The sequence below is a fragment of the Epinephelus fuscoguttatus genome, linkage group LG14 (assembly GCF_011397635.1).
Source record: "Epinephelus fuscoguttatus linkage group LG14, E.fuscoguttatus.final_Chr_v1".
Lineage (NCBI taxonomy): Eukaryota > Metazoa > Chordata > Actinopteri > Perciformes > Serranidae > Epinephelus > Epinephelus fuscoguttatus.
In genome coordinates this window covers 33,907,101-33,925,747 of record NC_064765.1, presented here as the reverse complement: position 1 = coordinate 33,925,747, position 18,647 = coordinate 33,907,101, and the positions used below count along the sequence as shown (strand labels likewise).

General features: G+C 38.0%; 1 protein-coding gene across 1 annotated transcript in view; it reads right to left on the bottom strand.

The window, feature by feature from the left end:
- The window catches only part of sntg2 (syntrophin, gamma 2), a 158,879-nt gene extending 140,848 nt beyond the window's left edge, over nt 1-18,031 (bottom strand). Inside the window, exon 1 of the mRNA XM_049595365.1 lies at nt 17,697-18,031. Coding sequence (XP_049451322.1) covers nt 17,697-17,765 — 69 coding nt within the window. The 5' untranslated portion in view covers nt 17,766-18,031. The remainder of the gene's footprint in view (nt 1-17,696) is intronic.
- Between the last annotated feature and the right edge of the window lie 616 nt (nt 18,032-18,647).

The following is an 18,647-nucleotide window of genomic DNA, read 5'->3' as shown; positions in this document are numbered from 1 at the left end:
TTTTACCAGCATTTGGTGGCCAGGGCTAATTTCCAACACTAGCTGGGTGATATGACTTAAAAATAATATCACAATATTTTTAGGCTGTATCACTACACAACATATATCTCAATATTTTAAAATCTTTTAAACTACTGTAGACTACTAAAATACTACACAACTAAATAACGACAGTTGCAAAAAAAAACTTTAATAAAGTAGCTACTGTCATAATAAAGTTCAAGTACTGTTATGATAAAGTTAAGTAAGTTCTGTTGTAACAAAGTTAAACAAAGTACTGTTAATAAAGTACATCTCGGGCCAGAAGTCTTGATTTTTTTGCTCCGTTAAATGTGAGGATTTATCCACTGTAAGGTGGAAACAAACTAACAGCTCTCTAGTCCATATATTAATAATATTTGCAAGTCACAGTGGTGCTCCATGGTTGCAAAATGCGACTTAATAGTTGCGGCCTGGAGCCCTGTAGATACAGAACACACACATTTTGTCTGCTCACACTAGCATTTAACTTATTAAGGTAAACTGTTACTGGGGTGCAATTTAACGTGAGCATTTATTCACTGTAGTCTGGAAACAAACTAACAGCTCTCCAGTCAATATATTAATAATATTTGCAAGTCAAAGTGGTGCTCCATGGTTGCAAAATGCGACTTCATAGTTGCAGACTGGAGCCCTGCAGATATAGAACACACACATTTTGTACTCCATGGTTGCAAAATGTGACAAAACAGTAGCAATCTGAAGTCCTGCAGATAAGATATATGCTTCACCTGCTCACATACTATCACTAAGGAGAAAGTGATCTGGATGGGTGGCGAAGTACGTGTTATGTAATACGTTTAATAGTCTATTGTTTGTGTGTCTGTCAGAGGGAGAGAGCCATAGGAGAAAGCAAGAGAACAACAACACTGAAGCAAGTCTCATGCCTGTAGCTTGAAGAAAACATGATGCAACAGTTTCTCTGTTTCATGATATTGTCATTTTATGATGGCTATCATCTCAATATATAGCCCTCTAATTCATTATTTAAGTTTACATCCCTAGATATGCTAAGATTGTTCCATTTGGTTACTATAGGGTGACAGAATAGATATACAGTGTTTAAAGAGTCAGTGGTGGTGGTGTCAACAGCAGCCCAAAGCTTATTGTTGCCTCAGGGGCGTTTATCTGACCATGTGTTGAACCAATTAGGTCAAGTCATGGTTAACTTTTTTTGATGTGACATAAAGTGTCACTCAGTAATGAATGTTTTCACTCATGCAAGTCAGTTATTTATTGGACTTAATAGTCTGTATGTGGTTGTATTTACTTAAGCAAAACCACTAACATACAGTGATTTCACACTCCATGATTTCCCTGCATATCTTAATGACCCAGACATTTCTGCTTCCTCCATCTCACCACCCTGATGTGAAGATATTTGACATCTGACTTTGCTTTGGCTGCAGTGGAAGAAAACGTTCCATACACTGATAACCTTGAAAATCGCCACAACTGTCAACTGACACGCACACACAGGCGCAGCACTGATACATCAACATAGCCAGTGGCCAGAGCACACTTACACACACTTTCCACACGCACACATTTTCTTTTTTTGTCCAGATCAATCACGTAACGTCTGCTATCAAACCTGTACTGTGCAGTATAGGAGCTATTATTCCCTTACAACCTCTCTGGAGAATCACACTTTTGTTCCATCAGTTCAGTTCCACATTAACAAAGCCCTCATCAAGGATTTTATAACGTTTCAGCCATGATTCATACGTTTTGATGAGTGGAACTGTCTCTGAGCTGTAGCCTGACATCACTCCCAATTGTCTGTCTCCATCTACAGACCTGACTATAATAAAAACACATTCATTTTAACCTTGTTAATGGCTATGAAATATTGACTGGACTGAAATACGCCCTCTTATTACATAAAGACCCCAAAACACCCCAAACAGTCTAAATCAGTTATCAACTATGTACACCATCCAGGAGCATTTAACAACTGTGCACATTAATAACTCATAGTTTTAGACATTTATAGTCTCATTGTGGTCAATTAATAAGCTTAACGGCAAACATGTGGATACAAACAGCCCCAACAGCCTATTTTTTTTAGGTGTGAAATGGATGAGCTGTATGTATGACAAGTACTGGATGACGTTGACAGGTGTCACAATTACTACTTTTGTCAAGCTGAGCACTTTCATCTGGATCCCTTTTCACATTTCAAAAAGCAAAGAAGAGGATGAAAAGCAAAACCCAGCACTTCAAGTCAATTAAAACCACCAGGGTTGTGTCAGCAGTGAAACAGCAATGAATGTACAGTTTTAAGGAAACACCAGGATGTCGATTTATCATCTAAATTTGCATGGGATTTATTTAGAGAATTTAAGATTTTCTTTTTATTATTAATCATCTTAGAAGTCCATGCAGAGAGCTACAACTAGGAGCAAAAAGCTACAAAGTATTTGCTGGATTTATAACAACGATCAGACATAGATGGATAAGGGGCATATTCTCATTTATTTACAATAGTTAATATGCAGACATGTCTGGCTTCCACAGCAAAAGTGCAAGCCTATGTATTTTGCAAACTATGAGCTTGCATTTCTGCCAACGTGCACATTTCAGAAGTTGCAAAAATGCACGTTTTAGAAACCGTGCCAAACTGTGGCAAAGTTACCTCTTCTTTGCAAATACCAATATGCAATATTGCCTGGCAGCTTTAAAGTAAAAAGGTTAAAAATATTAATGGATTTTCGGAAAATCCATTAAAAAACAGCCCAGAGATACAGCTGCACTGATGAGCATAATCCATCATTTTAAATGAGACAACTTTGGTAATTTCGCCAAACATGGCTTTACCACGCTGCTAATTACCACATTCAGTGGAGCTATTTTCGCTTCTTTCCATCAGGACACACTCTTATGTAAGAGTGGTGGCAACACAGCAGCAAAACCCAATGTGAAAAACCGTCTGTCTGTACATTCAGTTGCTGCAGAACAGACCAATATCAAATACCCATGCACTGATTATTATAAAGTTGTGTTTCTATGTAGTTGTATGAGGTAAAGTCTTCAGTCACCTGATGTACAGTGATGTGTTATATTCATCAATGCAGCAGCATGTCTGCACAATCTGCTTTTAATGTATTTTTGAAAACAGCAGGAGCTTATGAGTCAGACATGCTGAGCAAACCTGCAGCAGACTGTGGAACAGTAAATACTCAGTGCGTGACTCTTCACACACTTAAACTGGTTACACTGGAATTACAGTTAAAGCAACACAAAAGAGCTTTACAACAACATTTATGTTGCATCTATTTTGAAAATGTTGCATATTATGACCTAAACACTGAACATTGGGATCTTTTTGTAATGGATTAAATTATTCCTTTACATTATATTACATATTATATTGTTTTAATCATGTGCCATTAGGTTTTTAATGTTATAAAAGAGATCAGAGATCTACAGAGGTCAGTCTTGTGAGTTCTTTAATCTTTCTTCTTACATTTAACGCAAAGTACTCTCAAGAATTTAAGGGTAAAATCTCCATTTTTTTAACCTGGAACCTGTTCTCCTACGTTTTTATGTCTAAGTGACCAATTGGAAACAACTGTTTTTGAAATTGTTCCAGTATTGAGCGCGATAGCTGCAGCTGACAGCCGCGAATAAACTGCAATTTTAACACTTGGGGCATGTTTTTTTACATTCACTAAGGCAGAATTTATACTTCTGCGCTGAATCAGGCTACACCGTAGTCTGACATGTACCTCCCCATAAATGTAACTAGGCTATATGTTGCGGCGACACAGACCTCCTGTCTATTTTTGTTAGCTAAAACCATTTCCTTCAGTGGAAACAAAGCTTTTATTTACTTTTATTTCACAGATAAGAAACAATAAATTGTGAAGACAATAAAAAATAGCATTTCAATGTTGTTTCAGTTAGTCATTTAGACACAAAAATGTTGCAAACTAGGGTCCTCATGAAAAAAACATTGTGGTTATCCTTTAAATGAGAAGAACCATGTCACTGGGATGCCTGTATGCTAAATACTGTATAAAGACACAGCCCCCCTGTCAGTGTAATTTATCACAAAGACTCGAAAACAGGCAGAAACAGCTAGCCTGGCTCTGTCCAAAGGTTACAAAATATGTTCACGAGTACTTCTAAAGCTCACTAATTTACATATTATTTCTTCTTTGTTTAATTTGTGCAAAAGTATAAAAGCAACACATAGTTTTATGGAGGTTATGTGTTGAACTGTTTCTTCTCTAAAACCACAAATTGTTGTTTTTACACTTCAGTTTTTGTACAGCGTAAACAAGCTAACATAAGCTAACACGCTGAGCTAAGCTAACTGGCTACTAGCTTCATATTTAGCATCCAGAGATGAGAGTTGTATCAATCTCCTCATCTAACTCTTGGCAAGAGAGCCAATTAGTGCATTTCCCAAAATGTCAAACCATTGCTTCAAAGTAAATCATTTGCAAAAAAATAAAAAATAAAAATATAATTACAGAGATGCTATTTCATAGGTTCACTGACAATTGAGCAATACATATTTGTCTGAACAGAGGAATTAAAAATAGTGCTGAACTCCAATATTAACTTTCCAGATTTTCATTTATTGGGTAGACAATCGATTTTTAATTTGGGAATTTGGATATTCAGGATTTTTTCTATTTTGCTTTGTTTTTTTGTTTGTTTGTTTGTTTATTGAGAAAAAGCTGATGATGACTTCATGGTAATGATTTTATGCCCAATTCTTATAATTGCGATTTTTGGCTAGTTATCTTATTAAGTCATTATTGTGTTACTGAATTGTTTGACCTTTGATCTATGGATACATTACATTTGGTTTGTTTTAACTGTGTCTTGTAAGGTGTCCTTAAGTGCTTTGAAAGGTGCCTACAAATAAAATGCATTATTATTAATTAATTAATAAAGGTATTATAAACAAAAACAATTAGTATTTACCACACATTGATTTGTGGCAACCAACCACAATATCAACATGGCTGACCACTTACTGATTTTTTTTTTTCTTCTCAATTTAAAATGGGTAGAGCTGCGCACAGCTAACTCAGTCACTCAGCCCCTACCCCACTCTCTGTTATATATAAGAGCTATGCACCAGGGATAGTTGGCAAGTCCTTCAGCACAAACGTAATGACAGGGCTAACTGTTCGCATCACACAGCTAACGTTACCGAACGCTTATTAACGAGTTTAATGACTGGGTCGAGCTGTTTTGGTGTGAGTTTATTGGAACCATTTAACAGCTAGATGTCGGATGTTAGTCACTGCTGTGTTAGCTCGTTCTAACTGGGCAGGCGTTGAACCGACTGTTCACCAGGAGGAGAGCAACTGTGGGGACGGTTCTTCAGCACTGTGTCACTGTGTCTAAACACTGAGTCGTATAAATATAAATCTCAAATCTTAAAATTAGTTGGAGATATTACTGTGCTGTTTCTGTTCTTCTGTTTCACAGCGCTGTGTCAAGTGTTGTTTGTCTCAGATTCTGAGCCCATTACTGTGAGCATTTTATGCTTACCAATTGATGTTCGGCACCCCAGCCCCCCTCTCCCTGGCCAAAGCTTTGAATATTAACTGTTGATTACTACCAAAACTGGTAGCAGGGCTTCGCAATTAATCAGAATATTACTGAAACTGCAATATGGCCAAGTGCATTATACAAATCACAAGAGCTGCAATTTTTTATAAAGGTAAAATGTGGCATAATATGCCATTATAAATGAAGCATTGTAGTGCTACAGAGATGGCCCCGGCCTACAAATCATTTTCAAGACATAAATAAAATAATCTTTTTTTTTTTTTTTTCCAGTGAAAAGGTAAAGCAAAATTCTCACTAAAACTGCGATTCATTGCCATCATAATATCTGTCAAATAATTGCAATATGATTTTTTTGCATGTCATGCAGCCCTAAATGTTGAGATATTCAGGACAGCCCTAATTAGAAATGTAAAGAAGGGATTTGCAGGAAAGCTGTTAGGTGTTAGGTGTAATAATGTCAGAGTTCAGTTCTTTGTGGCAAACGTGGTTGTTTGATGTTTCTTTTTCACAAATCCAGGTCTATAATACTCTGTAGGTAAACTATCTTACATGCATTAAGTAGAATATTCCCCTATGCATCGGTCAGTCCACTGTAAGCAGTAGCGCACTGTGTGTCAATATCCTGGAAGGTCGATAAACTGAAGCCAGAATGGAGCTGTCCTCACATGCACAGAGCTCACAGAAATGTGGTATTATATCTTCCACAATCATCCCGGTTCAATCTTCCACTCAGAGTGTCTCCGTGGGGAATCAAAGCCACTTGATGTATTTCCTCTCTATTGTATATTCATTGTTTGAATAGGCTCGGCGCACAGAGCTATGCTGCTCAAATAGCAGGCCGACTGTGTGATAGTCGCAGTTCTCTCCAAATCCGTTCGACATGTGTGAGATTACTGCATGTGGTTTTGTGAGCTCGAGAGATGAATGACAAGATGAAGGAAATTAGTCCAACTGGTCTGGTCTCTATATTTTCTAAACATTACCTTTCCTTGTTTTTGATATTAGAGTTAATGCATATGTCTCTGTCACACACATACACACAAACAGAACAAATATTGAGAAACACAATCAAGACTGCAGTAAGGGACTGTTTGTTACTTATGACTTTTTTTTTATTTTGGCTCTAGAGAGGGGCATAGAAATTTAAATTGTTGTATTGTTTGTTTATTTTACCACAGATTGTTTAAAGAAAATATTAGGGGTGTAAATCACCAGCTTCATCATGATACGATATTATATCGATTTGTTTGGATGACGATACAATGTTTGCCGATATCACAAAGTCTGTCACGATACGATTTCGATTCGATTCGATTCAGGAGCCTGCAATCGATATGACGCAATATCATATGCCCATCAAACACAATCATTTACATCAACTCACAAAAACAACTAGAATATGATTTGACCATTTTATTTCTGAGCTCTTCCAGGTATCAGGCATTTAAATGAAAAGCAGTATTCTTCTGTAACAAAAAATAATAAAAATAGACCTGTTCACTAAAATGGTGACACAGACGTGAATTTCAAAATAAAGGTGTATCTTTAAGATGACGATACGGATTGATGTTTTCATTTTGCATCGATGTAACTGGATCGTTAATCAATGAATTGATGTATCGATGTATCGTTACACCCCTAGAAAATATACCTTTGGAAAATTTGTAAAACCAAAATTACACTGTTCATCGTAGCCAAAAACTGCAAAAAATACAAATTATAGTTGGATTTTCACATTTCATTTAAAATTTGGCAAAAATAAACCATCTTCATAAACTAGCCAGCATGCATGACAAGAGTGAAAAACCAAGGCTTTTTCAACTGCGGAATTTCGTCTACAACTGATGACTTTTAACTTTAAAACATCAAAGGGTAATTTTTTTAAAAATATCTAATTCATGGTGGAGGGAGGGTCATGCATTTTTCGCCTGCCACAGGGTCACAATAAAAACATTAAAAAAAAAAAAAAAAGCCACCCCCGTCCTCTGATAAGTAAAGAAAAGTCCCTGACATTATGTTATGTATGAGTGGGTACTGGGTGTTCTTATGTTGGCACTACTGGAGAAGTACTTTGAGTTGAATGTAGGTTTTGAGGAACTAATCTGGGATATTTCCAGCATTCTTTTATTCCTATCTCAAGGACGACAAAAACATCCAATTCTTTAAGTGTATTATTTTAAGTGCAGTTGTCTTAAGTGGTAGGAAAATTGTCCACAACAATCCGCTATCAGCTGCTAAAGGGACACGGTAGATTTCTTTATATCTCACTTGGAAATGAATGGGGACATTAAAATGCATAAGTTTCCTGCCTCGAATCTAAATAAGAATGCTAATGAAACGCTGTGGGTATTAATAATGCAGAGGACGAGTTTTCTTTTATTTGCTAAGGAAACATTTCGAGAAAGGTTCTAAACAGTGACAGCGCAACTTGTTTTGATGTATCAGGATTTATGACACAACATATCCTCTTGACATTTTAAAAATGAAAAACACCATCTAATTAAGACCTTAATTACAGCCTGGTTTTGTAGTCGGGTGAATTATGGAATATGACCGTGCATAATACTGTATTATATATGTATCTTTTCACTTCCTACAGGGACTAATTATGAGATTTAAAAAAGACTAATTTATGATATAACACTGGAGCCTGCCCTTTGGCCCATTTCACAACTCTCAAGGGTTCCTCGAGTTCCTGTCATTAGTTCATATGCATTAAAAGCTTAAAGTGAAACCGTGGAGCCATCTGTCAGGAAATGACATCCAGATATATAGTATATCTAATGTTTTTGTACAGTATGACTACACCTTTGACACAGCAGGAAGGTGTATGCTTAGAGAAGTCAAACAATGCGTTTTCGTTTTCATTCTCGAGTCATTAAATTACACCTTTCATTTTGAGGCTTGGAGGAGAATTTAATATTTTTCAGGCAACAAAAGAGACTAAATATCACCTCTTTTAAAGAAACTGAATTCCAGTTTGACAATATAAGGTCTAATTGTTTTGTGTCCTTTCCAATTACCTGAGTAGCTCAGGGAAAATGAAAAGTTAAACAGAATACACGTTCATGCTTCGACAGGACTGATTTGGTTAAAATATGATTGACTTCCTGAATACAAAAGCATCGACTTTCACACTCCAGTGGGGTATAATTATGCCTCTGCAGCTCCTGCCAAGAGACACCCTCGTGCGTGTGACCACAGGGGGTTGGAAATTTTATATGACATGCATGTCAGTTATTTTTTATGCCTTTAGAAAAGGACAAGGGTTCGATTGTCTGACAGTTTGCATCACACTATATTTAAACACCATTTGTAGTGATCTGAGTTTTGGGTTGTCCTTGCTGCTTGTTTCCTCTGTATGTTGACCAAGAAGTCGATATCACCAACAGTGAGTGCAACTCTCCAAGGGTGTGAGTGAATATTATGCAACATTGTAAATATTTTAGTGTCAGTGTTGTTTAGCATATTTTGCTCAGAGGTATTTGTCATGCTTACTGTTCAGGAGAATGAGCAATAAGCGCCTGCACATGAGAAATGTTTACATATGCAACACATCATTCATTTGATTACATCATGGAATCAAACTTGTAATAAGCTGGTTGTGCCAGCTCTTTGTAAGTTTAAACAGGTTTTAATCAGGATCAGATCCAACCAATGTGATGATGTAACGGAATACAGTATTCAGATCACAAAGGCTGTAAATCTGTTTTAAAAGCTACAACATCTAACTAATGAGTGTCAGAAACATCTAATCCCATGGGCTTTAAATGCACCCACGTTGCCCTATGCTCCACAGGATATATGCCAAGGAGAGTAGATGAAGAAAACAACTTGTAAAATGACGCACACACTTTGATGCTCACAGTACTACCGTGTGAAAATGACCTTGTCAGTACCAAACAACAAAAAGCAAGAGGTGACTTTAATGTGAAAAAGGAAGAGTATGTTTGTTATCTGGGCATGTTTTGGGTCTAGACATGAAGATGCTTAACAGAGTCAAGTATTGTGCAAACATGCACTGCTACTGTAGCTAACACACAGGCCTGAGACAATGACATATACGTTGATTGTGCGGATACATGGTGTTGTCAGTGTAGATTCTCAGTCATCAAGGTCATGGTAATCATAAGTGGTATATCGTAGGCAACTGGACTTGCTTGCGTTTCTTGAAGACATTTTGCCTCTTATCCAAGAAGCTTCTTCAGTTCCAGCTGGAATGACCATCGTTAAACAGAGGGGGTAGCTTACGGCACTACTTATCTCCCACCTACAATGCAGTCTTGGGATCCCTCCCCAGACGACTTCACACCCATTCACTGCTGGTTCTATCTGACCCTAACGACTCACATGGTGGCCAGGTGGGTCAACCACTCACACTGTGACCTTAACAACTCTGAAACTAAGAGCTCACATGTGACCCTAACGACTCTGCAAGGGTTCCCACCCACACAGGGTTTATAGCCTGCAATTTCGTACCAGTCATTTAGAACTGAGGAAGCTTCTTGGATGAGAGGCGAAATGTCTTCAAGAAACGCAAGCAAGTCCAGTTGACCACGATATAGCACTTACGATACATGGTGTTGGATTTTTTTGCCAATATCTAATAAACTGATACATAACAACTCATTTGGTCGATAATAATCTATATATCCATTTTTTCCCCACCTAATTTTATTGATCATTAACTCTCTTTTGTAGTGGACTTAACATCACATTATGTATGAATACTCTTATCTAATGGCCCACCAGCAGATGGAGACATGAAATACAATACTTTTCAATGTATGTAATATTCATTCGTTATGCAAAATAAGAAAAAGCATGTTGGCCGATTCTATTCCGAAATAAATAATGATGTACCCATATTATTGTACATCCCCAGTTGACTGTATCCAAAGATGTGTTATTCATACTACAGAATGATTTATTGCTTGTGAATAGTGAATAATACAGCAATTAAGAAACCTTAAATTAAGACTGCAAAGTGAATCACAATCCCAATATTAGTCTAAAAAAATATCAAATCAAGATTATTTTCTCTTGTCGTTCAGCCCTAGTTTTAAATTAAAGGTGTTGTATGTAGTGTCGCCCAATCAGAGCCCTGAATCCTTCTAACTGTAATTAAGTAGCTTCATTTTGAATGTTCATTTAGGAACCCACACACAAACTCATTCAAACATACAGTTACAATAATCATATATCATCAATAGTCATAACATAAGTCTTTTAAACAAATTCAAATTCATCTTCTAACCGCTTCATCCTCTTGAGGGTCGCGGGGGGGCTGGAGCCTATCCCAGCTGACATCGGGCGAGAGGCAGGGTACACCCTGGACAGGTCGCCAGACTATCGCAGGGCTGACACATAGAGACAAACAACCATTCATGCTCACATTCACACCTATGGACAATTTAGTCAATTAACCTAGTCCCCAATCTGCATGTCTTTGGACTGTGGGAGGAAGCCGGAGTGCCCGGAGAGAACCCACGCTGACACGGGGAGAACATGCAAACTCCGCACAGAGGGGCTCCCACGCCTGGGATCGAACCAGCAACCCTCTTGCTGTGAGGCGAGAGTGCTAACCACCACACCACCGTGCCGCCCGTCTTTTAAACAATGCTGCATTAAATGTTTCCATTCATTAGAACTGCAATGATTAGTCAATCAATTGTTTGGTTGATCAAAAGAAAATTAATCAACTATTTTGAAAATAGACTAATGATTTGTTGTATTTCAAGCAAAAATGTCAAACATTTGTTGGCTCCAGTTTCTTAAATGGGAGAATTTGTTGCTTTTCTTTGTCATTTGTGACAATAAATGTACATGTCTTTGGGTTTTCGGGCTGTTGGTTGGACAAAAGAACAAATTGAATATGTCACTTTGGGTTCTAGGGAATTGATGATGAGTGGTGATGAGCATTTCTCACAGTTTGACATTTCATAGACTAAACAATTAATAGATTCATCATGAAAATAATGAGCAGATTAGTCAATAATGAAAATATTAGGTAGCTACAGCCCTCTCATATGGACAACTGTAAGCTTTAACAAGACTTTGGTTTTGATGGTCATCAGCAATGACAGTGGCTGTGGCTCAAAAAGTAGAGAGGGTCTTCCATTAACTGGAAGATTGGCGGTTCAATCCCCAGCTCCTCCAGTCCGCAGGTCAAAGTATCCTTTGGCAAGATACTGAACCCAATTTTGCTCCCGATGGCTGTTCCATTGTTCTGTGCGAGCGTATGAATGGTTACTGAGTAGCAGGTGGCACCTTATATGGTATTCTCAGCCACTACTGTGTGAGTGTGTGTGAATAAGTGAAAGTAACATGTAATGTAAAAGCGCTTTGAGTGGTTGGAAGACTAGAAAGGCGCTATTCAAGTACAGTCCATTTACAATGTACCATTATGTGTTGAGCTGTGCCTACTTATTGTTAGTGGAAACTTCCCAAATGGTACAAACAGTGATTCCAAATGACCACAAACCAACCCAGAATATTTTTTTCCTAGCCAATTAAAAATAAATAAATAAATAAAACGTAGCCCAACTGGGTGAAATTGGGTGAAATGTAATTTAATTCTTTTCGCCATTATTAAAGCTGGGTTAGACAGTTTTTTTTGTAGCATCACTGGGCAAAAGTAATAACAAATTTTGAGCGTATTGTAATTCAAGTGGTCTGAAAGAAAACTAGACTTATGCACCTCCTCCTGGCTCTGCTTTCAGGCTTTGGAAAATCTAGCAGCCGCCAGCCACCCGGCGCTGGGGGAGTTTACGCTGGTCGAATTCAAGTCACTATAGCCGCCAACTGAAAGTCAGTCTCAGAACTGCAGCCCACTCTCCTCCCAGCGCTGAGGTGCGACGCAGCAGGACTGCAGGGAGGCTAGCTAACTAATTCTTGTCTCATTTGTGGTCTCATAAACAGAGAGAGAGCAGGGCAATATGGGGGTTATGCAAATAAGCTGTTTATTTTATACACAACTGTACATAAAATAAGTGCATTTATCATCGTTTTTCAGGTTGGAACTTGCAAACAGCTGGTGCAACCTGCTCCAGATGTTTTCTATCAACCAATGTACATAAAAATAAGTTACTCCTTTAAGTAAGTAATTGCTAAGAATTTTGTCCGTTTAGATGGTGCAACCGAACTATGTAAACAACTAGTCTGAAAGTTGTCACTAAGAATTTATGGACTTCAAACACACTCTGTAATGGATTTAAAATCCAGGAGAGTATTATGTCCAGAGAAATTGATATGGTGCTTTTTAAAGTTCTCACATGACAAAGATATGGCTTGAACTAAGACAGGAAAGGAGTTTCTGCTAACACGGGGAGGCAGGTAAACACCCTGCAAACGCCGCCTGTCCATCACAGCACTAATATACCCTGACATACAAATCAAACACACAGCTAGACTCAGGCACATACTGTAGACAGACCTGCTTCTGTTTGGACCACAAGAAGCAATATACTGTATCTAGGCGTAACACCTTTAACACCACAAAGACCCTTGATTACTTATTTGTGCTGTGACCTGGATTAGTGAGAATCCTCAGGCTAATCATTATTCAGACACTTGATCATTACAGACATCTAATATTGGTTGATATGCACCCAGTGTACCATGGTAAAATAAGGAGAAGTGTGCCTCTCCAGCCCTTTCATCTCATTTATCAGTGATTGCCAATTACTGAACTATTCTTAGTGTATGTGCATGTGTCAAAAAGCCAAATGTAAGATTTTTAAAGAATTTGATTGAAGGCCACTTGCAAGCCTTTCTGATTACAACTGTTTAAGGACCTGCACAATCTTGACTCTACTTTCTGTGGAAGCAGAATCAAGTTCGCCCTTAACACCCTGAAACTGCACACCAGGTGATGGCAGATATGCATGATGGAGTGAAAGCCTCGCAGACATTTACAGTGTTTGTGCGAGAGCCCATTTCAACGGCAAAACTCTGCTTACTGTATAATTTTAGCCATCAGTCAGTGGTAAGTGGAGAGTGGGAAATGTGTGAAAACTGAGCACACTCGAAGCAGAATTAAGCTGCAGACTTGTGTCCCTGGAGGCTCAGGTATCCAGTTTTAAAAGCAAATGCTTCGTGAACGGAAAGTGCCCACAAAGCAGGACTCCAGGGACGGATGAAATTAAAGGTGCTATGTGTCCAGTGGAGGAAATAGGCCTAACAGGCAGAGAGAGCCGAATAACATGCAGCAAATGGTGGATCATATTTTGCCAAAGAGAAAGCAAGTATTCAATACTTGACATAAAATTTTAACTCTGAGTGAGAGAAACACTGCAAGGTGTCTGTGGAACGATGTAGAATAGCAGATAAGACAATCATCATCACCATCATCATCATCATCATCATCACTATCATGTAGTGTAAACTAAAACATGTCCTTTCCCCCCTTTCTGATTGGATTATGCTTGGTTACATTTTTGACAACATACAGTAGGGGAAACCAGGGTAGGTTGGGCACACTGCTATTTTCTTGTCCTTAGAAGGTCACAGAAACAAATGTAACATCAAAATGTTTGCCTCCTTCACCTGCACTCATCTACTGTGTTAAAACATCTGACAGTTACTGAATTTTTTGGTGAGGGTGACATTATAGTTTCATACTGGCAAAAGTAAAAAATTGGTCTGTGGAAATGTATTACAAAACTGTTCAATAGATTGTTAATGTGTTCATTCTAGTTAATAGACAAAGAATTCAGCTACATTTTGATATAAGATTGGAAAGTCTGTCATGAGTCATTCTTGCTGGCTTTTACAATTTAATCACAAGGTTGGGTCAAATGTGAGCGGGGTTGGTTGGCACATGTACTAACCAACTGTACAATAAACAAACTGTAACTGTATTTTGTGAGATTAAAATTATTTTTAAAAAAGACTACAAAACAATGTTTGTATTGTTAGCCAATTATTCATATTTTGATGATGATAAACTGCCAAAAAAGTTAGCTTTGAACAGATACTGTATTAAATATTTGTGTTTTCTGGTTCTTGTTTGAATTAAATTAAATACAACCAGTTGCTTCATTTTCGGTAACTATAGCATATTCACATTGTGCCAACCAACCCCATGATGTGCCTGGTTGGCACAAATGCCCATCATGATTGTAACCACAAATCGCCTAATTTTAGAAAATGTGCATACATTAAAGCTTGTTTATTTACTGCAGAGACCTTAATCTTTCATTTGATGCTGGTTAGAAAATTCTAACATAATTGTGTCTGAGAAATAAGTAAAAGAGCAAAGTGTGCCAACCAACCCTGGTCTACCCTATGATATAGGGCTGCAACAATTAGTCAACTAATCATTGGCTAATCGACTATTAAAATAATCAGTGACTATTTTAGTAGTTGACTAATCGTTTTAGTCATTTTTCATAGAAAAGTACTATAAAAGTACCCCAAAATACTCTTAGCTTTTTACTTTCAAATATTGGCAGCTTTACACACTCGCGATGACGGTGAATTAAAACCGTTTGGTGTGAGTACGAAACAAGACATTAGATGACAGCATTTTGGGGTTTGGGAGAGACAGACCAACATTTTTCAACATTTCAACACATTTTTCGATAAAAAGATTAATCGACTAATCGAAGAAATAATCGACAGATTATTCAACAATGAAAATAATCGTTAGTTGCAGCCCTACTATGATATATGGTGTAGTCAGGTCATTTGGGACACTTTTCGCTAGATCACCAAGAAATCCACCTAAAATTCTGAAAACTACCTCAAGTATTACTTGTGTAACTTTCAATAGAGAAAATACACTGCCAAATAAAATACTTTAGAAACTTTGAACCTTCAAACACATTAAGAACCCCGACCTCACTCCGATAACATGTTCAGGTAAACATGGACAGCCATGTTTGTTTTTTAAATGGTTAAATCCATTTATCCGTTCAGTAAGTTCAGCCGTTTTTTTAAATTAAAATATGTCTGAAAATACACATTAATAATGAATCCAAGATATTATTAGCAAAGGTAAACTGTTAGCTAGCTAATGCTAAATCACTGTGCACCACCTGCCCATAACAACAAGGTGAACAAGTTAGCTAACAGTTACTTACTTTCCAAACATGTTGGCCACTAGGTTGTATTATTATTTTAAGCATTCTGAGCAAGAGACTCTGACACACCTCAGAAACAAACATGATGTATCAATATATGAATCTGCCATAATTATTATTCTAACAGCTTAGCACTGTATGCACCATTGAAGGGTATGTTTATTCATGATACTTAAGGCCACCCTTCACATTACTACTGTATAGGCCCACTTCAATATGCAACTCAACGTTCTACAATAGCTATATGTTGTAGGGGATCCCTGCTCCATCTGTCTTTCAGCCAAAGGGTCCTTGGCCTGAAACACATTGAACACCCTTGAATGGTCATGAATGTAACCCAACTTTTCATTATAAAAGACCTTCCAACCTTTGCTGTCTGTTTGCTTGTTGCCATTTTGTCTATGATGAACACACGTGTGTAACAACAACAGCTAATTCCGGACTATTTTGGCTGACATGGACTCACGGCATCATCTTTTATATATTTGTTTAAGTGACAAAAATACTTATATATAAACAGTAATATAACATAGTGGCATACAATAGCATGAGTCATGATTTTATGGCACCTGTTAGGCTAAAATCATGCTGGAGACATTTCAGAAAAATGTCCCATTTTAGCTCAATGTCTGGTCCCATTTTATATGAATGCGTTCAGTACTCAATCAAAACCCTTACCCATAAATAACAAAGTGTACTGTAAAAAAGATAAGTCAAACAGCTGTTAAACCTTTAATGTTTTAGCTGCAGTAGTCTTATTTCCAGAAACAGAAAATCAACATGCCACAAAGTTCATCTGGCAAATTCTGGGACCAGTGATATATAAATCTTTGTTCTGCCCATCCTGCTTATCTCAGACCAATTAAAAATGACTGTTTCATGAGAAGCACATTTGTATTAACAATGGTGATGGTGATGAGCTGCTAATATTTAACGAGCCCAAGACATAAAACCTTATTTGTCCCATTCTACCTGATGTCCCACATTACCTGAGGGCTGGTTTTTAATCAGCCTACACAGAGGAAGGGCTGATAGTTAAAAAGGTCAAAATCATTTGTTTTCTCTTGTAAGTAACCCAGCCACAATACCCAATTAAATATGACACCCTTAAGAAAGCTGAGCGCAGAATACATATGTATGGCTTACATAAGAAATTAAGGGTAATAATGGTCTTAATAGAAGTGATGCAGCAGCACTCTGTAACTACAGAGTCCAACCAGCCTGCAATACATCAATCTGGCACTTATTAAAACTGAAACATATTCTGATTACTGGCTACTGGGAACATTAATCTATAACAAAATCCACAAACTGACGTCTGAGAAACATCGACAAAATGCAAAGTTAGAGTAAGCTTCTCTAGTGTTTGTGTGTCTGTGTAGTACACCTGCTGTAACCTATCAAACCACAACTGATACATAAAAAACCAAAACGCGCCGTTTCATCAGAAGGAAGGAACGTCACACCAGCCTGCACTCACATAACTGGTAGTTTAAAGTGTACCAGCTTATCAGTCAAGTTACATGTCTTACAAAGCAAAACAAATGGGCTTTGGAAAATGAGGATGGTCTTCTGGTGGATTCGGCATGCACATTTTATTAACTTATACACAAAACACTGCCGTATTTTAATGAAATTTGCTCTAAACTTGAAGCAACCTCACGCTACCGCCCTGGACGATCACGGTATTTGCATGGAGGAGTACTGCGAAGTGTTATTGGTAAAAGTTATACGTTTGCTCAAGTAGGAGCACCACAGTTTACTTAATATATGCCGAAATGTTCAAATGCTGCTACTTTTTAGGAAGACATTTTAATTTAACGCCGTATAACTATCTACAAGTAATTATAAGCAAGGAAACACAAAACAGTCGTTTTTCAAAGGCAGTCTGGAGTTCCCTCTGTACACTTAAGATAAAACGGCGTGTGTGCTCTTTGTAACTGCCCCTACACTTGAAACATCTCACGGGAATAGAGCAAACTGCACTGTGATTTAAGTTGGCTAAAATAAATGTGAATGAAAAGGTTTACTTGCCGAAGTTGGAACCAAAAGGCTGGCGGGTCGCTCGATCAGCTCAGGTTGCTGTTTCCCGGTCACATTCATTTCCCATAAAACCGCTTTCTCTGTCCGCTGACTTCGACGAGAGTTCCTCAAGTCATTTACCCAGCAATTGACTGCAAGTGGTATTCACCGGCGTCCCGTGTAACGACAGAGGCAGACGTTGAAACCATGCCTGTTACCTCTATCAGGCTGTTTTTGTCTCAAAGCTGTCTGTATCCTGTGTGTGTGTCTGCTACAGGAGCAAATTAGTGACGGCAATGGGTGCTTATTTCTCCTCGGCTCAGCCCAAACTGTCAGCAGCACACACAGTGGCTCCTCTGCTGCTGCTCATCAGTCTGCATGTCTCTCCACCTGCTGCCTGTCCTATTAACCATTCCTGCGTCAAACCACAGGACATTAACCCATTCACTGGGATTCAATCCTGAAGGCTTGTAATGGCGTTTACATCAGCATAAATCATACAAATGGGTCATCCTTAAACTGTGGTACAGTTTGGTCCTGGAAACTTTTAGAAAATCTAACATATATTTAGAGAAATGCATTGATTAAATAGTTCCAGCATTGTTATTTCCATTGCCATATGTCCTTCCATCACAGTAAACAAAGTTATGGAAATGACTGTTGTGGAAATGACATCTATCACACTTTAAATAAACAAAAAACAAAATATGATGATATATTTGCCTGCTAATGTTTCAACATTTTAACGTCAGTATCAAATATACACAAACGACATAATGTCTTTTTTAATCCATCCACCCATCCACTTTCGTAACCGCTTATCCTCTTGAGGGTCGTGGGAGGGCTGGAGCCTATCCCAGCTGACATTGGGCAAGAGGCAGGGTACACCCTGGACAGGTCGCCAGACTATCACAGGGCTGACACATTGAGACAGACAACCATTCACGCTCACATTCCCACCTA